At 41.2% G+C, this 24,890-nt stretch overlaps 1 protein-coding gene across 3 annotated transcripts in view; it reads right to left on the bottom strand.

Annotated features, from left to right (window-relative positions):
* Positions 1-145: 145 nt before the first annotated feature.
* Positions 146-24,890, bottom strand: part of usp24 (ubiquitin specific peptidase 24) — a 38,258-nt gene continuing 13,513 nt past the window's right edge. The window contains exons 16-67 of one of the 3 annotated variants that reach the window (XM_084920861.1): positions 24,071-24,172; positions 21,757-21,864; positions 21,520-21,669; positions 19,236-19,367; positions 18,632-18,743; positions 18,470-18,546; positions 18,202-18,342; positions 17,631-17,684; positions 17,430-17,545; positions 17,207-17,273; positions 16,991-17,101; positions 16,810-16,908; positions 16,498-16,671; positions 16,318-16,403; positions 15,959-16,067; positions 15,618-15,773; positions 15,412-15,509; positions 15,112-15,207; positions 14,804-15,026; positions 14,535-14,697; positions 14,139-14,300; positions 13,941-14,011; positions 13,689-13,849; positions 13,545-13,606; positions 13,164-13,355; positions 12,947-13,061; positions 12,556-12,700; positions 12,332-12,451; positions 12,097-12,222; positions 11,678-11,776; positions 11,515-11,597; positions 11,288-11,429; positions 11,088-11,207; positions 10,762-10,976; positions 9,892-10,016; positions 9,666-9,807; positions 9,181-9,331; positions 8,974-9,069; positions 8,332-8,435; positions 8,129-8,242; positions 6,907-7,114; positions 6,710-6,799; positions 6,272-6,374; positions 6,047-6,165; positions 5,828-5,941; positions 5,684-5,749; positions 5,515-5,581; positions 5,359-5,437; positions 5,111-5,186; positions 3,445-3,531; positions 3,180-3,290; positions 146-2,780 (exon numbers count right to left, since the gene is read on the bottom strand). In XM_084920861.1, the coding sequence (XP_084776987.1) occupies positions 2,718-2,780; positions 3,180-3,290; positions 3,445-3,531; positions 5,111-5,186; positions 5,359-5,437; positions 5,515-5,581; positions 5,684-5,749; positions 5,828-5,941; positions 6,047-6,165; positions 6,272-6,374; positions 6,710-6,799; positions 6,907-7,114; positions 8,129-8,242; positions 8,332-8,435; positions 8,974-9,069; positions 9,181-9,331; positions 9,666-9,807; positions 9,892-10,016; positions 10,762-10,976; positions 11,088-11,207; positions 11,288-11,429; positions 11,515-11,597; positions 11,678-11,776; positions 12,097-12,222; positions 12,332-12,451; positions 12,556-12,700; positions 12,947-13,061; positions 13,164-13,355; positions 13,545-13,606; positions 13,689-13,849; positions 13,941-14,011; positions 14,139-14,300; positions 14,535-14,697; positions 14,804-15,026; positions 15,112-15,207; positions 15,412-15,509; positions 15,618-15,773; positions 15,959-16,067; positions 16,318-16,403; positions 16,498-16,671; positions 16,810-16,908; positions 16,991-17,101; positions 17,207-17,273; positions 17,430-17,545; positions 17,631-17,684; positions 18,202-18,342; positions 18,470-18,546; positions 18,632-18,743; positions 19,236-19,367; positions 21,520-21,669; positions 21,757-21,864; positions 24,071-24,172 (6,102 nt within the window). In that variant the 3' untranslated portion in view covers positions 146-2,717. Of the gene's footprint in view, positions 2,781-3,179; positions 3,291-3,444; positions 3,532-5,110; positions 5,187-5,358; positions 5,438-5,514; positions 5,582-5,683; positions 5,750-5,827; positions 5,942-6,046; positions 6,166-6,271; positions 6,375-6,709; positions 6,800-6,906; positions 7,115-8,128; positions 8,243-8,331; positions 8,436-8,973; positions 9,070-9,180; positions 9,332-9,665; positions 9,808-9,891; positions 10,017-10,761; positions 10,977-11,087; positions 11,208-11,287; positions 11,430-11,514; positions 11,598-11,677; positions 11,777-12,096; positions 12,223-12,331; positions 12,452-12,555; positions 12,701-12,946; positions 13,062-13,163; positions 13,356-13,544; positions 13,607-13,688; positions 13,850-13,940; positions 14,012-14,138; positions 14,301-14,534; positions 14,698-14,803; positions 15,027-15,111; positions 15,208-15,411; positions 15,510-15,617; positions 15,774-15,958; positions 16,068-16,317; positions 16,404-16,497; positions 16,672-16,809; positions 16,909-16,990; positions 17,102-17,206; positions 17,274-17,411; positions 17,546-17,630; positions 17,685-18,201; positions 18,343-18,469; positions 18,547-18,631; positions 18,744-19,235; positions 19,368-21,519; positions 21,670-21,756; positions 21,865-24,070; positions 24,173-24,890 lie in introns of all 3 variants that reach the window. The other 2 variants (XM_084920860.1, XM_084920862.1) reach the window with 2 other exon arrangements.

Genomic DNA, 24,890 nt, shown 5'->3' on the forward strand with positions numbered 1-24,890 from the left:
ATTATCTTGTTTTAAAAGAGCTAAGATGGTGAAAATGCTCAGTTTGAAGCTTCACAAAACAACTGGCGATGTCAGAGGTTACGCCTTTTATATACAGTCTACGGTTGTATCATGGGACAGTATATAGAAATGCATAAAGACAATATTTGCAAAAGGTTGTGCATTCCAGTTTATTTTATATCAAATTTCCCCTTTAATCAAACTCTGATGTACAAATTAAAACTGAGTCTTAACATGCATTACAGAGTCTTGCGATGTCAGAAGTGAAGTTTCAAAATTGAATGACAGTAAAAACCCGTATAGATGCCAATCCCTAACCTCGCACCTACCCATCCCTCCCTGCATCCCAGGATTAAAACAAGATTGTTTTGAAGTTGTTGTTTTTTTCTTTTTTTTTCTATTTTTAAGTATTTGTGGTGATGTAGCAGAGGGCCAAACCAACAAAACTCTTGGCTGAATGCAACTCATGTTGCCATGGTCATGTAATCACTTGGCACAGACTGCATGCAGCTCCTTCAGATCGCCCATAACCAGCCACTGTGAAGGGGCGTGTGTTTGTGACATTAATGATACCAAATTACACAGCAAACAACATGGGGAGGGGGTGGGGGCTGATTTTGTTTTTTTTCCATCACGCAGAAAAGACAAACCTCACCATCACTTACTGCCACACATGCAAACGTGCTGGAGAGCACGATGTGACATTCACATCTAATGAGAGGAAAATGGGGTGGAGGAGCATGGAAGGGCTAAAGCAGTGTCTTTCCTCTTCTCGGATGCAGAGGAGCCAGCGGATTGATCGCACGTTGATTCCAACAGAAAATCATTTTGCATGGTAGCTTCCTAGGTCCTTACATTGTAAACATTGACCTGTTAAAGCTGAGAGCTAATCTGCTAAGCAAGTTTAGGCTCATGTCTTAAAACATGTTAGTGAAAGCGTGACTTCATTAAAACTACCTAGCATGAATTATCTACAAAGTGTCTCTGTCTGAATGCAGAGTGAAGAGAAGCAGCATTTTACCATCATCAGAACCCTGTCGTGTTGCCTAAACCCTGTGTTACTGGGTAAAACTTCCACGCCCACCTCCCCATTCACACACAGAGTCAACAGTTACATTCCTACAGTCCTTTGTCACAACACACAGAGGAAATTCCCTGTAGTAGTTTCAAGAATAATGCAAAGGAAGAAGCCCTGTTGCCCTTCTACATGACCACAGGAGACACTTGGTTTAGCGTCACGGGTGGGGCAGATGAGGACGTACCTCATCGGAGATGTGACGAGACAGTGTCCGAGGGGAGACGGGAGGGAGATCGGGAGGTTAAGGCACTTCAAGTCTCCCGATGATGGGGGCAGGGATGATGGTAACATGGGTGTTGCTCTCCAGTAAAAACTAGAGCTACATTTGGGTTTAGCTCCTCTGTGTGTGTTTCCAAAGGTTGACAAAAGCAAAAGGCAAAGCAAAATGTAAACTCCATCGGAAAAAAAAGAAACCTGATAAAGCAGAGGTAACAGTGAGGTGAAGAGGACCTGTTCTCTGTCTTTGTGAGCGAAGTGAATGAGTGACACACGCCTGCATGTTTTTCAGAAGTTCTAGTTTTTGTGTGCATGTGTGTGTGTAACCTTGGCACCTAAAATTAAAAACCTGCTCCTGAGCTCCCCTTCAGGCAGCACTGATGGCCCACCACAACTGATCTGCGCTCTTCCAGATCAGCTTTTTCCTGCATAAGGCTCGAGTCCCTAATCCTCTGCAGTAATTCAATTCATCCAGATTCAAAGAAAAGTGGCATTGAAAATAAAACACAGCGACAAAAAGAATAAAATCCAGAACACGAGGCCGCTTGTCAGCAAGGAGGAGGAGTGGAGGGAGAGTACTGACCATGGCACTGCTTGTTTCAGATATGCTGAGGGTCTGGAACCGTCATACAACAGGACCAGCCCCCTACTGCATCCCGATGGCTACACTGTGGTGGCCGAGGGTCAAAGGTCAAGTCACAGGCAGACTGGCTTGCCATCAGGGCTCTCATGTGTTGCATAAGTGGCACTGCAAATATAAGTTGTTAAAAGCAAAAGAAGACGAGGCTCTAGAGGAACTGACCAGTGCTGCTGTACATCACAACAGAATGGGTTGGACTATAAAGTGCATACTTAAACCCACCCTCCCTCCCAAGTGCTCATATGTGGAGGTGTTCCTGTCTGTAAGTTCCTCTAGAGTAGCTAAATGTGACCTCCCGCAATTTGCATGGCTGTGAGAGAAGAGCACAGGACACTTTAAAATATTATCTTACACTGGAAATAACATCTATGGAACAAAATCTTTACAATATGAATATGTAGATAAATTGGCAAACATGAGCAGAAAATTGTTAAAACACAACCCAAACCCATCCTCCACCTTGCTGTCATTCTGAGTGAATGAATGAATAAAAGGATAAACTGAAGTCATCCATGATTGTGGAAGGTTATTTGCACTTCCCACCCTAATCAACTCTGCTGCCCTTTATGATAATGCATCTCCATCATCGCCTTGGCTCATGTGAAAGGAAGTAATTCATGATTTATTCATAGCTCCTTCGTTGCCTTAGCGACCGAGACAAATGTTCTGATTGGCTTGCTGTGGAGTCCTAAATGTCCTGACCAATCAGAGGCAAAGTGCAGCCTTTTCGAATGGCTTCCCGGAGCTGCCTCTCCTTTGGAGGGATCCCACTGGTAGGACGACCTAGGGGTCCACATCTTCTAGATCGCTCTTAGAATCACCGAGCATCATGGGAGACTCTGACCCCTGTGGTAGAATAGAGGGAAGTTGGATTAAAAAAAAAAAAAAGTTGAATTATCCATCTGTTAGGCAGAGCCAGGAGGATTATAATTTCTATTCAACACACCGATTGTCTATAATGTTTTTATGTGAACACAAGTGACAATCTGGGGCTGTGTGGGCATCCCGACAGCCCCAGCGGGAGTCGGAGAAGAATGAAACAGCTTCAAATCCACCTCTAATAATAACCGTGGGCGGTAACAAACTGCCTTTATAGCTTTTGACAGAAGCCAATGAGATGATCCATTTTTGCTCTATTCTTCTCTTTCGGGCTTATGTGAGCTGAGCGGGAACTGCTTTAAAACCATGAGTCATTTGAGAGCTCCACTGTTCTAAGCTGCTCGTTTGGATGTAACTGAGAGATACCTGTCGGAGACTGCGGTCAGCGTTTTCATTCGCCGGGCTGCCGTCAGAACCATTACTGCTACCAGACTGCTCTTTCTCATTTAACAATGCTGTAGCATAGGCCAAGGTATCCTGCAGAGTGTGACACACACACACACACACACACACACACACACACACACACACACACACACACAGGGAAAATAAACAGTATGAGTGAGTGTGAGTGTAATAGGAGAACTTGAGGGCGTTGATATATGGTATTTTTGTGTGTGCGTGTATTTACCTGTGCAGAAATTGTGCGCTGGAAGGTTTTATTGGTGGATGTCTCATTTGAGACGTTGCTCTGTGGAGTCCAGTAATGTTCTGTCATCTGAAGGCAGAGAGAGTCACTGTGAGCATACAGCATAATTTACAGTTCTTCATAAGTGCCATAGTGGTTAAGCTAAGTGTCTCCTAAACAGGGGGCACTGTAAAGACTCTCGTTTAGCTCCAGTAATATGAAAATTAATGACGGAACAAAACAATTAATATACTGAGTGAGCTGTGAACAAAAATGTATACAGAAAGAAACAATAACAAGCAAGATAAGTTATGATGATAATAAATATGACTTAAAAGAGTTTTAAGTTCAGTTCGGAAAAACAGTTCAGTTACCTAAAGTTCGCTGTAATGAATAGAAAATAGTAACTGTATAGTCTGCATACAACAATGCTGTTTTTTTTGTTAGTTTATTGTTTATCTATTACTTAAATACTTTGGTGTAGTACGAATGGCCATGGGGGAGGTCTTTGTAAGTAGTAAAAGCGGTAAAACTTATGAAAACACAGTTAAAAGTCCAAAGTCGATCCTCCCCTTCACATTTTCCAATGCAGTCCAGTGGGCTGATTTGCTGAGCTGATTCTGGCCCTCGGACCTTATGTTTGGCACCAAGTGGTAACTAATATCAAGGCAAACTTTACTAAACTATCATTTAGCTAAATGAAAAAAAGTTCTAAAAAAAATAAAAAATTTATGCCGTGCTAAACTGAGTTCAGATTTAAACTAATATTTGAAAGGCTGATTAGTTTTTAACAACACAGTGTGTCCGAATTCACCTGTAAGAACTTGGAGGTTATGTTGGATTAAATAATAAGAAGGGAATGGGAAACACTGAGGTTTGGGCTTAAAGGCACTGGGGATTTTTGTTGGCTGCTGTCCTCCATCCTTCTCACTTCTACTGTCAATTACAAAAGCCAAAAATGCCTCACACTAATGTGATGTACACTATATGGATAAACGTACTGGGCCACCTACAGAAACTGGTTGCCCATGGAAACCCAGGCTATGAAGCTCCCAGCCCACAGTTACTGAGCTGATGTTCATGGCAGAGGAGGTTTGGAAATCTGCAGTTACTGAATCATCAAGTGTTGGCATCTCTTAAGCACTATGCAACTCCTCTTAGTAACCTTACGTGATCTTCCATTTCATGGCTGAGTTGTTGTGGTTCTGAAACATTTTCTTCTTTCCCAAATGTTTGTAAATGTTGGGTGCAATGGGACATGTCACTTTAAAGATTAAGAGGTGTGGCCCTGTACTTTTGTTCATGTAGTGTAGGTCAGCGGTACCCAACCCCCGGGCCACGGACCGGTACCGGTCCGTGAGTCGTTTGGTACCGGGCCGCGAGAGTTGAGGCTCAGGTGTGAAATGTATGGTTTTCAGGATTTTTATCGGTTTTCAGCGTTATTTTGTTATCGTTTTTATCGTCAACTCTGTTTTCCTGGGTCTTTTCACATGTGTTATGAATAAATCTTATTTTTTTCGGTACCGGTACTAGTTTGATTTTGTTGTATTTATCCGCGACACCTTAAAGGCCGGTCCGTGAAAATATTGTCGGGCATAAACCGGTCCGTGGCGCAAAAAAGGTTGGGGACCGCTGGTGTAGGTGGTCCTACAGTATTTCTTAGGCTTGCCTTTTTCTGGAGCCACTGCACCGCCCAACTCCAGGTACCAGACAAGTCCTTGAAGTAGTCCTTAGCTTGAGGACACCTGGAGAGTGGGAGGGATGAAAGCAGGGTCAGAATTATGTTGATAGGTTAATCTGCTAATACTACTACTATTACAGTTGATAATAGTTCAAACTGGAAAAAAAAAAAAAAAAAACACATAACAACCAAATATTTTTCTGCCCAAGTCTGATCCCTAAACCGCATGTACTCACTTTTGAGCTAATGTGACCAGGAACTTAACACACTGGTAGCAGCGCCTGCTGTCCACATTGTTGCTCTGCTGCATCAAAGCTATGGAGAAAACACATTATGAGCTACAAGGATTTGTACACTGTTGTCAATAGGAAAAAACAAAACAACAGACATACCTAATAGGCCTTTCTCTGACTCAAAAGCATACTTGAGTCTCTGGGATTGCAGAGGGTCTTCCATTACCTGTGGAAAAGATTTAAATGAAGTTAGGAAATGTGAGACCTCATAGGGACCACGCAACATGAAAGATCAACAGAGGAAGGGTCACTGAAGTGTGTTACTCACTAGAAGCTCCTGCAGCATCAGAAAAATGTTCTTCAGTTCATGAGGTGGAGCTGTCTCCAGCTGTGTCTGTGAAGAGTACAAAACAATTTAGTGCATACTGATTGTGGAGTAAATGTGGTTGAGCTGCTTTTCAGAGATTCTTACTTTGAGTAACTGCAGAACTCCCAGAGAGAAGGGCTCATTACAGAACGAGCTGTAGGTCACCATCTCTATCAGGAGAGACAGTGCGCCTGATAACTCGCGCATTGCAAACATCACCTGTTGGGTATTTACAATTGGCAAAATTGTCAATCACAGAGCTTCTGAGTCTTTTCTATTTAATAATGAAGAAGTAAAACATTGAACTGATGGTTTTTATCTTACCTCTAAAAGGTAAGGCTGTCCTTCTGGAGTAAAGAGTGAGGCAAGGATGTCCGCATGGAGAGGGAGAAGAGGGGTGGAGGACAGGACACTACTCAGGCGCAGCTTAAGCCCTCCGGGAGCTACGTGAGGAACAACGGGTGATAAACAAACAATCACAATAAGACTCAGGCTGTGTCAGTAGGTGCACATTTGTAGTAGTGTGAGAAACAAATTTAGGTGCATCACCCTGTGTGCGCTGGGGGCTGAGGTCAGAGTGCAGAGTGATCAGGGCCAGAGTGCTGTGCAGGTGAAGAAACTCCCGAGCCTGAGCTGGACTCCACCTTCGGTTCTGTAAAAACACAAAGTAAAACCTCTCTGCCTTTCTTTGGAGGTTTTTTCTACGTATACCCAACTGAGAAGTGCCCTCAATACAGACCCAGAACTCGCTTGAGAGATTATATACCTCATTTTACCTGGGAATGACTTGGGATCTCTCTAAACTGTTACTATTGAGAAGGATGTCTGGAATACCTGCTTAACCTGTTACCACTGCAACTCAGCGTTGGATAAGCAAAAAACTTTGTTTCCTGAGTGTAATTCAGTGAGTGGAAAAGTTGAGTTAAAGTGAAAACATTAAGAATGACAAACATATGAAACATGCAGTGTGTATTATGTAAACTGTACCTGGTTGTTCTGCCTATTGGGGCCCAACAGAAAGATGAGCATCCGGCGATACGCCGAGTGTTTCAACAACAACTGACAAGGACCGCAACCCTGAGAGAGGGAGGGAGAGAGTGAACAAAAAATAGAGAACACTCAGGAAATCAAACAGTCATTAAATTTAATGGCTTGTACTTAAACACTCAATTTTGAAGAATTACCCTCTGAGCGAAGTTGCTGAAGAGGTTGAAATACTGCGCACAGTTCTTCACATTCTCAGGAACATCTTTGTCCAGTAAGGAGAGCAGAGCATCTGTTAAACTGTCTAGTCCTGGATCTCCAAACTGAAGTGCACTCTCCAGAGTCTTTTCGAGGATGGATGCAACCACCACCCTCACCTCTCTTACACTGCACTCCAACAGACAAACCCTAAGGAAATGTCAAAACAATCAATATCAGCACTCCAGTGAAGGGAAATAAACCTCTAAGGCAGGAACTTCAATTAACATGTCTAATGTCTAATCATAAGACACTCAGTATCTTATGATAAAATCTGAAAGGACAGACAAGTCTACAACACTGTTCATGTGGGAAATTTCTTTGTTGTACTTTGCTTAACAGTTCTGGCTGCTTTGGCCTTGAGGCACATAGTTAAGTGTGACAATCTGTACCTCTGTTCTACGGGGAGGGGTGTGGTATGTAAAGGCAGCTGTGGTGTACTGTTGCCCAAAACATCCGATGTTCGACAACCAATCCTGTCTGAGGATCATATGATCACCCCATGCTTAAACATCAAATAGTGTAAGACAACACCTTTCTCCCAAACACACGCTTTGGAAAACTATCCTGTGGTTCTAAATGTTTACATTCCAGAGAAGGACTTGCTTTTTTTAGTCAATCAGCATTAAGTCAGTGAGCAACAAGCACACAAGTGTTTAATATCTCTACTGTCAGTAAAGATGCAACTGTAAGTATGCTCCAAGACTTTTGCAGTTATACTGATGAAGTGTGCAAATATAATAAATTATATAGCATTAAAACACTCCAGAGGTAATGTGTGTGGGCATTATATATTTAGTAAAGCTTTAGGCGTTGTAGGAAAAATAATCAAAGGGGAATTATTTGGCCCTGGTCAGAGAGTTGAATGTGCATTGATTAGAATGAGGGTGCAATGCTTGGAGCTGCCAAGTCTAAAGTATCGCATATCACTAGGACAGCTACAAAAATGCTGTACTGATCAAACCTAGGTCAAGCTTCTGCAAAAGCAGTCCTACAAACATGGATTACATCCATACCTGATGCAAACATAACTGTACCCTGTCATTTCTACTTTCAAGCAGCAGTAATATAGTATCGCTATCTAAACAATGTAGAAAATTGTTTCAATATTTCATATTAGTCATGAGAAATAATGTGTTAATTAATTGGCAGGAATGTACTAACTTGACGATTTCGCGTCCCTCTGGTCCCACCAGGTACTGCACCATCCACTGGCATGCCTCACTGCTCTTAGACAGCAACACCTCCACTGTCGCCATCCACTCCTCTGTGTCCACCCTGCGGGAGACACACAAATACAGATATAATGTTGCTCCTCATGAAGGTGCTCAAACTTAACACATGTGGATGCATGCAAGTGAAATCACCTGAGTTTCTTTTTGGTGTGCAAGTAGGTGTGGAACAGAAAGTGAACAGCCAGCTGAAGACTCTCTTTGGCCATTGGCTGGTAGCCTGGATGCTTCAGTTTTGTCTGCAAAAGGAAAACAGCTTTTTAAAACATCACTGATTATCATACTGCATGTTATTTTATGTATATAAACACTGTGGTATTGCATTATAGCATATATAATAGTAATATTGCAAAGGCTGTGGGTTCCATTCTGCATCAGCACTCACAATATTTAAATAATTATCATTCATGTATGTCAGAGTATTTCTCTCTAATGGCAGAATGCAATCTGTCATTAAAGGTGAACAGTACTCTGATTCCTATAAGGAAGTGCAGTTACTGTAAAATGCTGACCTGCAATAAAAGCATTGCCTCAGAAAAGCAAAATACACACTGTTTTTTCAGTTGTGTAAACACAGACCAAAAGTGAAATCCAATATTTTACTTGCATCTACTTCAAGTACCAGAGAAAAACAAACTGCTGAATATGTGGAAGAAAACTTTTTTCTAACTTGTTTTATGTCTTTTGATTACAACCGGCAAATACATGAAGCTTAAAGTGTTGTGTATCTTCAGTCTGTGTTTATGTATAATTAGACAAGCCAACAGAGAAACATACTGCATTGACTGAAGCCAGGGAAAGGGTGAAGTTGAAGTAGTCGCTGTTGTAGACATCTCTGTTTCTCATGAACTTCAGATTCTCATCTCTCACAATCTGCACAAACACACAAACAAAGCGGTGAGACAACTATGAATATTTAAAGCAATTCTCTCTCTGACTAATATAACTCGTGTTTAGCTCATGTAAAGGCAGATTTTGCTTTACCTGATAGATGCTGACGGGCATTTTCTCTACAAACAGGCCCTTCTTCTCTCCCTTGCGGACCAGACGGGTGAGGAGAGTGAGACGGTCATTGTTGGCTCTTGGGGGGCGTGGAGAGGACTGTGGGGAAACATCAGGAGAAGATGGAGCAGACCTGGGAATAAAGAGACAACATAGATGGTTCATAATAGTTAATGCACTGGAGCCGTTCCTAACTGCTGTTCTTCTGACAGTGTTCATATACAAATATGACTCGCATCATGTGATTAACATCCGTGATGGTTCATTAAAGTTTCTGTATAATGCATATAAATGAAGTCTTTGTAAATAAGTCTTTAACTGTCAGCATCAAATCTATCACCTACTGCCTGCGGTGACATTTTGCTGACTGTTGCACATGGATGTATGAAAAGATGACAGATGCATTTTCAACAGTCCAATGAGAATGTTTACAAGGTGACTGTGGTACATATGGAAATTTGACTCACAGTGAAAGGTCCTCAGCTTCCTGTCTCATGATGCTGACTCTGCTCTTTTTGGGCAGAACAGGCGAATTCTGGTCGCTGATCTTCTGATAAAACAGCATGTAGGCATTCCAGTATCTCCTCCGCACGTCAGGGTAAGGGTTGGCTGAGCATACATCAAAGTTATTTAAGATTTTGTAGTTGTGTGTACTGCTAATCCACATAAAGTAAAGTAATGTCAGCAACTTACACTGGTCATAAACCTTGGGACGATACTCCCCACCGAAGCACTCGTACTCCAAAGTTTCGTCATTCATATCGAACTCTTCTACCACGTTGTCATTGAACTTGTACCACCGACCACGTGCACCACCGCTATTAGTAAACAAAGATGGATGACAAAAAAGGATTTTGAGAAGATAAAGCAGAAAGAGAGACATACTGGAAACTCCATGAAGTTTAAATAATAACCTAATGCAAAAACTAAAAAAGCTTACAAGCAAAAAAACAGGATCTTCACTCATGTATGTACCCAGCACTATATAGACAGCACACCAGATTAACCTACTGGCAGATCACAGTATTCGCTTGCATCTATCCAGCTCATCTGCTAAGTTTTTATGTCACTGTTCTTGGCTTTAAACCCACACAGATCCCTACCTGACATAAACAATAAGTGACTAAGAAGCAGCTTCAGAATGTGTCTGTTTTCCTGCAAAGTAAGCATCATCCTGAGAACAGAATTTCTTAAGCATGGAAAGGAACAAGAAAATGAGTGAGAGCAGGGTGCCAAATACAAGCTTCTGTGGTCTCTTTACATTCCACTTCTCCAGTAAGCACGACTGCCTTCCAGCGCCAGACATCTGGAGATGCTTACAAACTAATCCAGGAGCCCATACAAAATCTGATACTGCATTCATATGCAAGACCCAAGGAGGTCTTCTAAATTCTGCCTGGAAAACTAAAGAAACCAATTAATGTATTCCACCAATTGCTGGTTAGGTACTCCTTATGTAAAGTAGCAAAGAGAAGGAAAAATACAATTAGGAAAAGCACATAGCTCTGCCATTAGAAAACGATTCCTGTGAAATGAGGTAAGACTGACAACAGTGTCTCTTACCGTCTATCTTTAATAAAAGAGTAGTAGTGGCCAGCATGCGCCTGACCACTGTGGACAACAACTCCCACAAGCTCATAGTTCTCAGAAATTGTGACTTTTTTCCTGGGTGACCCTCCTGAGGTCCCGTCGCCTCTCCCCTCGCCTCCCTCTCCGCTGCAGTCTTGACGAGCCATTCCAGATACAGTGTAGGGCTCCATGTTCAGCACCCAGGGGAACTGAAACAATGGAAACAACCTTAATCCCAATCACATTTACATTAAAGTTCAGGAGGCTGTAACAATATTAGGAAATGTGATCTATTAGGTACAAGTGTCTGATCTTCATACCCTAATCTGCTCATCATATTTGATAGACCGTCCGCTTTCCCAGTCGAAGCCAAAGCGCATAAGGTGAATACAGAGAACACTGGGCAGGGATTTGATACATGTCCTCTTCACTGTGGTCCTCTGTACAAACACACACACTAACACTTATAAGCACATATGATGTCAGTGCTGTATAAAAGCATGAAGGGGAGTGTACAGACCTTCTCTTTGCACTTCTCACAGTAGTAGGCATTGCTGCCCTCTAGCACCTCTCCTCGGACAAACTGGTCTAATGAGATCTCTAAACTCTGACAAGAGGTCACTCCAAGGTTCAGTGCCATGAATGTTTCCTCACGCTCATATCTGTGCAAAGGATGTTTGTGAGTCAAATTTCATGCATAAAGAAAAAGATTTGGTAAATTCTACACAGTAAAAACCTGTGGCTCACCGGTGAGGACAGTCTTTACAGATCTTCTGGTCAGAGAAAATTCCCTGAAACGTGTTTTTGAAGATCTGCTCACGACCCATTTTCTGGTGGAAAAAGTTTGTCATTGACAAATTAAAGTTTCTAATCAAGTGACGACAGTGTTTTTTTAGTGTGCGAGTTATACCTTGAGATGTTCGTCAAGCTGATCCACCAGGCTAGTGAAAAACTCATAGGCATCCTGCTGTTCTCTTACATAGAGCTCTTTGTTCCACATCTTGAAGATCTGCAACAGAAATATTATGCATGTTTATACAGTTACACATCTATTGATAAACTGAGTTTTGTCACTTTAGTTAATGACACTCAGTTCTGTCACTATCCAAGATAACAAAATCTGTATGTGTTACACCGACTTTATAGACATAATGATTACAGACAGCACAACATGGTCCATCATTAGGACTTATTAAAAAACCCCACATAATTTTACATGATAAAAAAAAATACAAGAAACAGCGATGAACTCCAAGATTGTGCAGAACCTCATAAAAATAGCACTTAGTCTCTGGTTTCTAAATGATTTAACAGTGAACAGACTTTTACCTTCCAGAAGTTCTCAGGTACATAATACTGGAGTTTGCTCTCCATCAGATGGCCAAATAGAGACTGAACCTGATAGAAAACACTCTCTTCAGGCTGGTCTGTGTCATCTTCAATGGACAGGAAAGCCTAAAACAAAAAAAAACATGGTATTGTAGTCACAGATACTGGTGTTACTGCTAAGTATCACATAATGTATGGAAAAAAAAATTAAGTAAACAGTTCATTGAAAGTGTACCTCTGGGAGGCCGGGCTGCATGTAAAGCTGCTGGAACACAGCATTCATATAACAGGTGGCTCCACCGTTCTTCAACCCAACAAAACCTGAGACTGAACGGCTCTCTACAGGGGGTAGATACTAATGGAAAGGGAGAAAGAGTTACTTTCACACCAAAAGCACTGTCAGACTACATGCAACACCAAACATGATTACAATTAATTCTATTTTAACGGGTGTCTTACATCAAACTCCTTGCAGAGCGAAGGATCTGACTGGTGGTGCATGGACAGCAGCTCTCTGGTGATGAGCTGTAGGTTTGAAAGAGAGCTGTCTGCCAGCATTACCAGCACCTCATAGGCTGCCAATCTGCTGCTGGCTGTGCTGCACCTAATCACACACAGAGAAATGATTAAATACCGCTATCAGGAATACTACAAAACACACAATGTTGTTTGCAAAATGGAGGGATTTACCCATTACTTAAAAAAACAAACAAACAAACAAACAAACAAAAAAGCAGATCCCTTTTATATGAAATCACAAAAAGATTCTCAAAATCACATCTTAAAAAATTAAAAGTTGGATTAGAACAGAGAAAAAAATGAAACTAATTGGAAGGAAAGGAATACATACTTTGGGTGGAAATCATGGCTGGGGGCCGGGGAAGTTGTAGGGTTGGAGCTGTTGATAATGATGCGTGAGGCTCGAAACAGGAAGTCATCGAGCAACTGCTGGATGAGAGATGGACCTGGACAAAAAGTTACAACATTACATAACAGCTGTGTCCTAAATAAAATACAATATACATTGGATAGGTGTGGATATGCATGTATACTCAGTGTTTGCTCACCAAGATGTTCTTTCTCATTGCCACAGAGAGACAACAAGGTCTTGATAAGTCTGAGGTGCCCTGCTAGGAGGATGTTATCTGCCTCGCTGGTCTCCATCTCAGAGCTCCAGCTAGGCTCAAAATTGTCAAGCCAAGAGATCTCGTCCTCCAGCATGGTGGCTGCGCTCACTTTTAACACCTCCATCTCTGACGCTTTAGGAGGTGAGGCATGCAGCAAAGCGGGAGGAAGGAAAGGAGGGATAGAAAAAGAAAGGAGCAGAAAGCAAATGTGTGATTCACTGGCCTTTAGTTGGTGAAAAAGCAGTCTGTAAGGTCTGCATTACAACAGTGCCTCAATCAGGGACAAAACTTCATATTTAGGAATGTGTAACTGTGACTTACTAGTTAGGTCGTCCAAAAGCTGGCATCTTAGATCAAAGTATTCAGTGCACTGGGACAGCAATCTGAAAACAAAAACCAACACTAACTCATGATGTCTGCATATGTTTTAGGGATTTTGCACCTTGTGCTTTATTGATTAGATACCTTTGGTTGACCCCTCTCATGACAGATGTGGGGCTCCATAACGGGAGCTGAGCAGTCAGGATAACTGAAAGGAGGAACAAGTTAGGTTTTTGGACTTCAGGGAAGGCTGATGTGTCAGTTTGGCTCAAAGTGTACAGTTGATCACAAGCCACACGGCGGATCTGAGAGAAGAAGAAACATAGAAAAGATAAGTAAATATAATATAATGTTTGAAATACATTTCTTCTGTTGTTTGCTGAGTGTGTTATTTACCTCTCCGCTGGGAGATCCAAGCAGAATATCAATAATAAAATCATTGACAGAAGGCAGGTTGTAAAAAGAAGCTGGAGAAAGAAACCAAACACAAGATTTAGAGCCTGTTGGACACAGTACAGAATATCTCATTACAATACACAGTAAAAGTGAGACTGTGATCTTGTAGTGTTGTCTGTACGCCTGCAGGAGTCTTACACAGCTGCTGACAGCGTAACTGCAAACAGGTAACCAGCAGAGACAAAGCCTCGCGGGCGATGATGGCATCTTTGATGGAGACACTCTGCTGTCTGACACATATCCCTGCATGCAATGCTGTTGGTGTGGTCTCGCCCTCGCTACTGGAGCTGCAGTTACTCCCTGCAAAACACAAATACATTTACTTTCAATTCTTTAGGTTTAGTTTCAGTAAAATATTTTGAGCGTGACCTATTAATAACCAACAGTCAGCATTAGTCATAAATTAAGAATGAAGTTTTACAAGCCACATCCACTGACTGAAAAACATGTAGCTAACACCATAAGTTATCTACTTGGTAGACTTACAGAGACAAACAGACAAAATGTGTAATGATTGTTTTTTCTTTGTCTCACCAGTGCTGCTGACTCTAGTGCGTACTCCCTGGGGCAGAAGAGAGCCATGCGTCTCTCTGATTGGCTGTGGGCTACCGACCAGATCTAATCGACCTGCTGCAGCCGCCCAGGTCAGACGCATAAAACAGGCCACTGTGGAAGTGAAGTCCCCCACTTCCATGGTCTATAAAAGAAACAGCAGCAGATAGAGCATCTGGAGTACTTTACATTTACTGGACACCAAATTTATCCTAGAAATAACCTCAAAATTGAAATTATTTCTACCATACCTGAATAGCGACACGTGCAGCAGGTATGATTTCTTCAACTCTTATGGATGATCGCTCAGACAAAGACATCTGTCTGTAGGAGGACTTCTCTGGAGTGCCACATAGAGAGAGCTGTCGCCCTGCTCGCCCAGCATTACGGAACGGCCGAGATGATAGCGCATCGCCATCCCTGATGACATCATCGTCCAGTACAGCAGGCATGCTTTGACCAACCAGAAGGAACCTGCAAACAAAGCCCATTCAGTTAGAAGTTTGGCATAGTATGTGATGATTATATAAACCTTGTATGTTTGTGACATGTATTGCACCTGGCCAACTGAAGACAGATTGAGTAGACCCCTTGTCTGGTCTCATAGTCCACTTCTGATGGGATGGAGTCTCTCTGCATAACATTTACCACCAGACTGCAGAGGTGACAAACAGAAACACAATACTCAAGACTAAAAATAAAAAGATGCCATGAGGCATTTTGGATAGAAGCATATGCCACGTGGAATATATGTACTGGTGTATAATGTAGCTCGACAACTATGCTGACACCTCCTACAGTGGCTCAAAGCAAACAAAGAACAGCATTTGTTTTAAAGGTCTGTTGTTTGTGGTGCTACCTGAGGCCTCCTGCTTTCAGGAAATTCTCACAGAAGGATTTGCTGCTGGTTTTGGCCATCTCATCATCAGATGTGGGCATGAGTTTTGAACTCAACACCTAACAAAGACATAGGAGAGAAAAAGGAAAAGAGATGCAGCTTAATCAACTTTAAAGCAGGGAATTTTGCATTTATATACGTATTTGGGGTTTTACGTTTAAATGTACCTCAAGGTTGTATAGCACTCTGAATGTGGACATGCCAGGGGCTGAAGATCTAAAAAGGGACTCCAAGATGGAAGCAGCACTGGGCTGATGTTGCTGCTTGGAGGACATAGAAGGAGAACGAGAGCCTGTGCCCTGGCCGAGGGTGAAGAGCGTTTTCTAGAGAAAAAATACACAAAAGATAGAAAATAACTCCCCCAGACAACGGATAAGGCAAAGAAATGCACACAAGAGAAATTTGTTTAGACTTATAATAAACCCTCCTCCAAAAGCAGAAAATTAAAAATTTCAGAGGTTTATCGTTCTGCATTAAGCACTGTTAATAAGAAAAGAGTTCAAGTAACCTGATGGCTCCAGACGCTGGATTCTTTGGGAACAAAGTTGTCGAGTGCATCCTGTACTTCAGGATCTGTTGGAATCAGCAGCAGCAACTTCCTCACACGCAGAGTGATCCTGGAAAGTACAAGAAATATCCAAATACATAAAAAGGGTTATTAACTGCCTTTGGTCTTAATACATGAATTATGAAATAGTAGTGACTTAAATATTAATTACCAATCACTTTTTACCCAGCTAAACATGCATGCAAGAGTCTGTCTATGTTTTTATGCATTTTTGTATCTACACAAATTGCTTCAAAATGAGGTGATGTAAATAGCTAAATAGCGTCTTCTGTTGTCATATGGAAGAAATACTACCTTACCTGGACTCATCAAGGTTTGCTAGCTGGTAAAGCATCTCAAACACATTACAGACCAAAGCCATCACAACTCCAGGCAGAGACTTCTCCTAGAGACACAGAAATGTACGCACTTTGCATTAGAACCAGCGGAAAGTTTAATGGATGCACAATTTGCAGTTCTAACCATGTAAATGATGGTACCTGCTCTAGGGCATAAGCAGAGTTGAAGACAGCAGAGCTGGAACTGCTGGAGGCAGAGGCTGAGGACTCGGAGCTGCCAGAGGGAGTGCCAGTGCCTGAGCTCTTCACAGTTAGGCTCTGCTCATCGCTAAAGCCAAGCTGAGACAGCAGCTTATGGTCTCGATTCATGGTCAACTAATACACGTTGGAGGTGCAGTAAAAGGACAATGTGAGAGAAAAAAACAAAACAAAATTAATTTTGTTCAAGGACACACAACAGGATAGTGGACGACCTTCCCCAGACAGGCACTGCACTGAATCATCAACACTTACCACACTATCATTGGCAAAGATTTGGACATTATCCACCGGACAGCTCAAGTGCTCAGATATCTTCCACCGGATACTTCCTACTGTTTCATTACTGTGAGTCTGTACAACAGACAGACGAGTAAAATTAGCCATTTCCTCTGAAGACCTGAACTGTGCACAAAAGGGCAGAAGTTTATAATACCTCTAAGGTAAAAGTGTCTTTGGTTGACTCGTAGGTGATGTGAAGAGAGACAGGGTGTCCATTGAAAGAGGCCCCGTGAGGTAGAATAGTGCGAGGAACTGAGTACATATCCTACACAGAAATACACAAAAACATGAGGTTAAAAAAACCCATTATAGCATAATCATTTTTATTTACACGTGTAATGAAACCTTGGAGACAGAGTGCACAGCTTACCTCTATAGTGATGACATAGCGCTCAGCCAACAGCAGCAGTCTTTCAATTATCACCAGCTTAGTGGATCTGGAGGTGGAAATTCACAGAAGCGTCTCAACAATAACAAGCATATTTATACTCAAAACATTTTATCCATCACTAACATGCAAGATAAATTATATAAACACAAATGTATTTTAATAGGTTTAGTAACTATGTTCTTACCCAAACCCCCCTCTGTACCTGGATGGTGATTGTACAGATGTGGCCACAGTCGGCATGGCCGTGGCTGTCAGCATCTTGGTTGCTTTAGTAACAGCATGTGTCAAAGTAGGCCCACCCAGGGCCGAACTGGCTGCCTAAAAGAAGAACAAGAAATGTGCTGCTGGATCCCACTTTCTGTGAAATGGCACAATCATGCTAGTAACATATTCAACAGCTTACCTCTAGTCGTTTGTAGCAATCAGCAATGAACTTCTTGTGCAAAGACACAGAATCCTGTGAGGAGGAAGATTTATTTCTGCATGTGATTTCTTTGTTTCAAAAAGAGCCACAAAGCAGTAATTCAATTTTTATTATTGGAATACTTCTGATCATTTCTCATCAAAGTGAGGAGTGAAAACAATAGGCAGTCTGCAGCATCTTAAAAGGAGAATTCTTCCCAGGATAAAATATGCATATTCCCTCTGGTCCGTGTAACTTATCCACCTAAATTGTTCTGTTTTGAGTTTCCCAGTTTTGGATAGAGAGAACAGAGATGACTGCCTTGTCTAGAATATAAAGGAACCAGAGAGCACATCCTTTTGGGGATTCAAAGTAATAGGTTCATTAGAAAGGAACTAATTCCTACACCAAAGTGCTCACAATAAAGATAATGACTTTTTTTGGGATCATGTAAAGAGACATTGCTGCTGATTTTAATGTGAACTGTCCTGTTAAATGACACTTCCACTCTCTTTAGAAGCAGTGCTCAAATTAAGAGGCCAGAGCAATAAATGCAAAAATATACTCAAACCTTCTTCATCTTGGGATTGAGGTTGGTGTAGCTATATGTAATAATAAGTTGGATTGCTTCATTGGCTATTTCTTCATCAGGGGTCTCCATGGCGATGCGCCAGATAAAGTCCATCCCTGCCAAGTCAATGCGCTCCACACACTGAAATCAAAGCACATAATACTTTAAATCTAAATGTCAACCAAGATGTATTTCAGTGTTCTTTTCCTTTGCACGCTGAATGGTTCACTGTGTACTAAGGATCAAAAGAGAGAAAATGAAAGCTGACCAGCTGAGTTCCTTGGCGTTTTAGTCGATGATCACAAAGGTTAACATTCTCAAAGAAGGTCTTAAAAAGATTAAAACCTGAAACACATACAAAACATGTTAAATACATATTTATAATCCACTGCTGTGGGTCAATAATGTATCACCATAGAGTATCCCTCACCATTCATGGTGATTTCATAGGGTTCCAGTTTTAAGATCTTCTCCTTGAAGAGTTGCTGCTGAACATCACTCTCAAGGTCATGTTGCCCTTTTGTGAACCACTCAAAACACATCTGCACACACAGAAACACACTGTGTTAATCTCAGTTACAGTGAATTTTAGAGACAAATGAGATGGACTGGCTTGAGTTCTACCAAACTGAGCCTAACACAAAGACTAAATGAATGATCTGTTAAAGGCTGGAGGTAGTTAAACATTTGATCCTAACCACTTGTGCCGAGAATGATCTCATACTATTGGAAAGGGCAGAAACCTGCCTCCAGTTCTTTCTGTCCTTTTGTTGTTTTTTGTTCTCATACAAAGAAGCACTTGATAAAGCTAAACTTTACTGGATGATACATTGAGAAACCTAAACAGAATGGATGTCACTTTCTTGCCTGCTTGCTCTGTATTTAAAACTTGTATGACCATTCCTTGTATTGTGCTTTAAAAGGAAGAGGTAAAGTTTGTGCATTCCTCCAGATCAGTCATCCAGAGAAAGGAGGCTGCAATGATAAACAAATGGCCAAAGGCAAGGTTTCATTTGCAATGACTGTTTTCATACCTCACGGTCAAGTTCACAAACATCCGGCCCTGACACCAGGCACTCCCACAGCTCCTTGGCTCTGTTCCAGACCAGGTAGAGGCTAGCTTCCTGGAGAAAGAAGGCCAGGAAGCGCAGGTGGCTGTCCAGATACTAAAGACATATTGAAAGAGAAATGTGTTATCTTGTAACACTATCAATATGTAACAATATGTTCTTCAGGGCTGATTACTTCCAGTGTAAACCTCATGCCAGCTAAGGGAAACTTGCATATTACCCACATTAATTTCTAATTATGCAATTAATCAAAATATCCAGCAATACAGCTCCCAGGAGGAGCAGAAGGCTATTACGTTTTAGTCAGTGTACTCAGGTCATTTACACATTTTATTTGATTTTTAAATACATTTATTCAGTTGTAACCTGGGGGAGGGGGTGGGGGGCAAACGGAGGATACAGGAACTATGGAAACTATGCATCCAGCAGATATTTTACTTATGAAGCTATAGTCACTAGTCAAATCCCTTAATAATGGTTTTGGTCATTAGCAGTAGAAAAGATGTTGAGGTTTTTATCTTATTTTTTAAAATCTTTTTCCTTTATCTATCATACATTCACAAATCTTACTCAGCAGCATTTAATATCTGGGTATCAAAGTGTGTAAATATTTTAACTTAACTCTTGTGCAGCCTATATTCAAAAATGTCATTTCAGCACCACCAAAATCATCCTCAGTAATAAATATTCACACATTTAGCTGCATGAAGCTAACAGTAACCTGAGTGTTCATTACTGTGGTGGATCACAGGATGATAAATGACTGTTTACTGATCAGTCTCTTATGTGTCGCTGTATATAGATTTGCTTTATTTAAACAGTAAATGTTAAGTTACTGCAGCCTGACATTTGCCTTTATATTCAAAGAGTCACACTGTTATAAGGCAGGCAAATGTTCTTATTATACATTAAACTGATCTGAGGATGAAACCACATTGCTGTGTTTGTTTTTACAATGATGACAGTTTGATCACGAAAAACGTCCTGGGTTAAAAAAGTTGGAGCATCTAACCTGGATTTTGAGGTTTGTAAATATTCAAATTTCTGTGAATCACTGTGATATCAAAAGAGAGCAGCTTCAAGCCCAGCAGGATGGGAGATATCAGAGAGGAACTCTGGGTTTGATCAAGAAAAGCTCCCAGGGGGCTCTGTCCCTTTTGATGTCAGTGAGAGCGAATATCCCTAATATGGCCATCTCACGCACACAGCTCTAGCTGTGAGAACGTAAACTGTTCCCACATGCTGTTTAAATCTTTTGTTTGTGAGGGAGCTAAAACCGCCTGTTTTAGACAATGGTTGAATTAGCATGACCCAGTGTGAAATGAATGAGGATTATTTTTGAAATATGAGTCATGCATTGCTAATCTAGTAGCGAGTCCATGGATTCTATAGGGTTGGAAATGAGCATTATAGGTAGGGCTACACGATCTTGCATAAAATGAGAATCACGATTTTTTGGCTTAGAATTGAGATCACGATTCTCTCACGATTTTCTTTTCCAGTATAAATATTTATTGCACTTATTAACTGCACATCAACTTCGTAACAGTTGAGACTGAACATAAAAACAATAAATAAACATAAAAACAACAAATGTCTCACGTTTTGTGGTTGCCGCAAAATGTTGTACTGCTTGAAATTCCGTCTCCACCGTTGCTCGACACTGCGTGTATAGAGCAGGTAGTGCAACAATAGAAAAATAGTTGCGGGACGGCACTGTGTAGCGTTTGTCTGGGGTGTTGATCATTTTCCTAAATCCCTCGTTTTGCACAGTGTTGATGGGAGCCATATCTTTGGTCAGGTGATAAGTGATAGCCTCCGTAATTTCTTTGTGCCTGCGGGAGTTCGACGTGTATAGGGAAGCGCTGTATAAGGTTCCCGTTATTGATGTTTGGGTGGTTGACCGGGACGGATTTTCTCCTGTCACTTTCTCGTCATCCCTGACGTGCTCTCCGTTGTTTTTTCCCTGTTAATTTTAGCATCACACGGCACAGCTTCTGTATCACGTGGTATAAGGCTCCGCCCTTGTCATTTGTTGAGCAGGAAGAGTGAGCGCTTGTTTTCATACAGATTACGTCCCGGATCAAAATGCGGTACAATCGTCGTCGTCGTCTTTTTTTTTTTTTTTTTAATCGTTGTCATTTGGAAATGAGATCGCACATAAGTATGAATCGAGATCGCGATTTTCTAACGATTAATCGTGCAGCCCTAATTATAGGTCACCTTTAAATTAAAAAGACAGACATACCTCCTGGTAGGTGTATCGTCCATCTACCAGGGTTGAGCCTGAGAGGCCGCTGTTACCAGCAGCTGTCACGGCAAGTCGATGGCAGCATACAAGGGATCCTGTGATTAGTTTGACAATCTCAAAATTCTTCTTCAAGTCTTGGATGATGCTCTGTTGGGAGACAGAGGGAATGTTAGCTTAAACACAACGTAGAGCAGATTATTCAGGTGTGCATTTATATATGTTTTTATGTGTCACCTTGTCTTGTTTCTGGTATGTCTGCTTGATGAATGAACGGGTTATCTCATGCAGCTGACGGAGAGCAGGAACAACCCAGACCGCCTGTGGACTGCTCTGCTGTGAAGCCTGTTGAGATAAACAGATACACATGCGTGCATATCAGATGATGATATTTACTAAATCACAAAGCAAACACAGACGCTTGTTACAAAAATAGAGGTCAGCGATGATCTTTATGAATCACTTTTAATTTTATGTAACTGTTTTGTCATCGTAGACTTACTATTTTTGTAATTAAGGGCGTTGTTAAAACAAGAAGGGAAAAAGGAAAATCAGAGCCAGAGATTTAAACCACGGAAGATCAAATCTGCCACTTTTAACCCTCATCCTAGTGTTTCAGGTTTGCTTTTTGTTTTTTAAATGAAGTTGCTAATGATTTAAAATCTCTGTTTCCTGTCTCTGCTTTGATTAACACCTTTTAAAAAGTACAAATGTTTTGGAGTCACGAGGGATTTCAGTCAAAAGTACCATTTGCACCTATGCAGGAACTACTTATCTCAGGTAATGGTTGCCATGGGTCCTAAATTAATTTACCTAGCCATACCAAGCGGAACTCTGTTAGTCATTTTAAAGAACAAGAATGGCATTGCTGCATTCATTGTCTGTATGGGGAAACTTCCCACACTGAAAGTTTTCAGAACGTTAGCAACATCACCAAATCTGCTTGAAACAGCTGGGGAATGCTCTGGTTATGTTACTGCTATATTGCAAACACCAGTTCATTTGAGCAGCAATGAGTCTCCTGGGAGTTAAGAAACCTCTACTGCTGATGTGCCTGTCCAACACTGTGCTGGAAGAATCTACTTGAAAAAGGTGTTACTTTGCTCCCGAAACACAGACAGGAAGCTAGCAACTTTTCGTTCCTCCTTTTACATGCTAGCACGCGCTGATGATGACGCAAACTGTATGCTATAACTGCCTGTAGTAAGGGTTTAGCTTTAGTTCATTTTGTCTATTTATATACAACCATTGCGAGAGCTTGGTTTGTGTTGCCAGCAATAAGTCAGTATTTCTCATTGGGTGCTGATCCCTTCCAGAGCTGCTCTTTGTTACCAGTTCTGTTCATATTTATGCATCAATTCTGATGCCGAGTGTGAATTAGTTGGGATGCCGACTCCTTCTTGGGCACAAACTGCTGCCCCAAGTGGAGGACTTTCAATATCTTGGGGTTTGTTCACAAGAGAGAGGAGACTGGAAAAGGAGATTGGCAGACATATTGGTGGGGTCTTGGCAGTGAAGCGGATGCTATGCCGATCTGTTGTGGTGAAAAGAGAGCTGAGAGTGAAAGCAAAAGTACAGCCAGCAGATGTGTGAATCTGCTGGCTCTATGTTCACAAGCTCTGGGTAGTAAATGAAAGAATAAGATCACAGATGCAAGCAGTGGAAATCAGTTTCTTCTGAAGAGGATCCGTACTCAGCCTCAGAAACAGAGCAAGGAGCTTGGTCATTGAGAAAAGGTTAGAGTAGAACCCCCTCCTAGGTGATGTGTTTTGAGCACGTAATGGAGACTTTGGGGAAGACCCAGAATGCATTGGAGAAACTATTTCAAATATTTTATATTGGGATCAAAATAGATCCAGCAGCTTTCGTCATATAACTACAATACAATTGATGTTTACTTAAAATTACTGAAAACTAAGGAATATCAGAATCAATTAAGCTTTTGAGTATTTAGTGTGGATTGGGCGATAAAATGCAATTTTACAAAAATCTAATAATGATCTACTTTTTAGATGACATAGGACACATAACTAATAATGCCTTGAGCAGAAAAAAAATTGCTAGTATTATAATCTTGCTATTGTGACTGGTAATTAATGATCCTTGCTGCCCCCAATGACCCCAGGTCTATGTATGTCAAATATGCTGGTAGGATGAGGGTTAATGTGAAAGGCCAAATATCAAACAAAAGCCTCACTTGGGTATCCATGGTTCTGATTAGAGTCCTCGCATGAGTAAAAAATTTCCACCAAAGCTAACCAGTCATCCAGCAGATAAATCACTCATTTATTTCCACAAGCGTTCACCCAAGACAAGACCAACACCACTGTGTAATCATTAGCGAGTGCCAAAGCCCTCTTAGTGAGGCAAGCAGAAGATTAACATACACCTGGTCAAACAACCTCATGTTGCAATCATCTGTGAAATTATCAACCGGAGACCAACGAAACCCCTTTGTGGTCAAACCCCCTCCTCCACGATTGGATGCCAGGACTGAAGCAGCAAGATTGGATACACACCAGTCAGTGGAAATATAAATCATAATGGATACCTCTTTTAATTTGGCCAGTGAGTTAGATTTCTTCTTGCCCCAAGTGCCAATATGAAATGAGCTATGAGTCTCGTTGCCTTTACTGTCTTCCTGAGTGAAGTTCTAGAGACATACATATCATTTGAAGTGGGATATTTGTACACAAATAACAAGCAGGATTTCCAAGGATGACACACATATTTTCTTCCATGTGTGGCAACAGTCAGTCCAGCAGTCATTTTAAAATATGGTTATTGTATATAATTTCAAAATAGGAAAAGCATACATGCAACTGATATATCATGCCAATTTCCATTTCTTGTACAGTGGCTCAGTTTGTCCACTGTCAGTTTTAGTTCCCTTACCCCTCCCTTAAAGCCTATTTTCTTCTTATTAACTGTCATACGAAATTTAAAAAAAGAATGAACAGACAAACAAAAAGGAAAAAGATCTGAATAGCAGGTGGGTGAAGCTGCTGAGAAGACCATATTAAATACATCACAAAGATTTAAAAGTAGAATAAAAATATCAGAAACTGAGCATTTAAGACAGAATCCTGAGGCTCACCAGGACTATTGAACATATGCTACGTTTAGTATGAGCATCTGCGTGTGTCCTCTCTAGGGTGAACCAGTTTGTCATGTTGGACAGCCAGGATGTGTAGTACCAATTTACTGACACAGTTATTAATGACATGTAAAGTACACATTTAGAAAAGGCAAGATGAAGCATAAATTCCTCACATACTTGCAGTTTATAACGTTATCTACCACATTTTCCACGCTTTGAGAGTAGTTTACTTAACAGTTCAGTCACACCACTGTTTAACAATATAGTCATT

This window comes from Perissodus microlepis, chromosome 23 (assembly GCF_051167445.1).
Source record: "Perissodus microlepis isolate ML-2025 ecotype Zambia chromosome 23, ASM5116744v1, whole genome shotgun sequence".
NCBI classification, from domain to species: Eukaryota; Metazoa; Chordata; class Actinopteri; order Cichliformes; family Cichlidae; genus Perissodus; species Perissodus microlepis.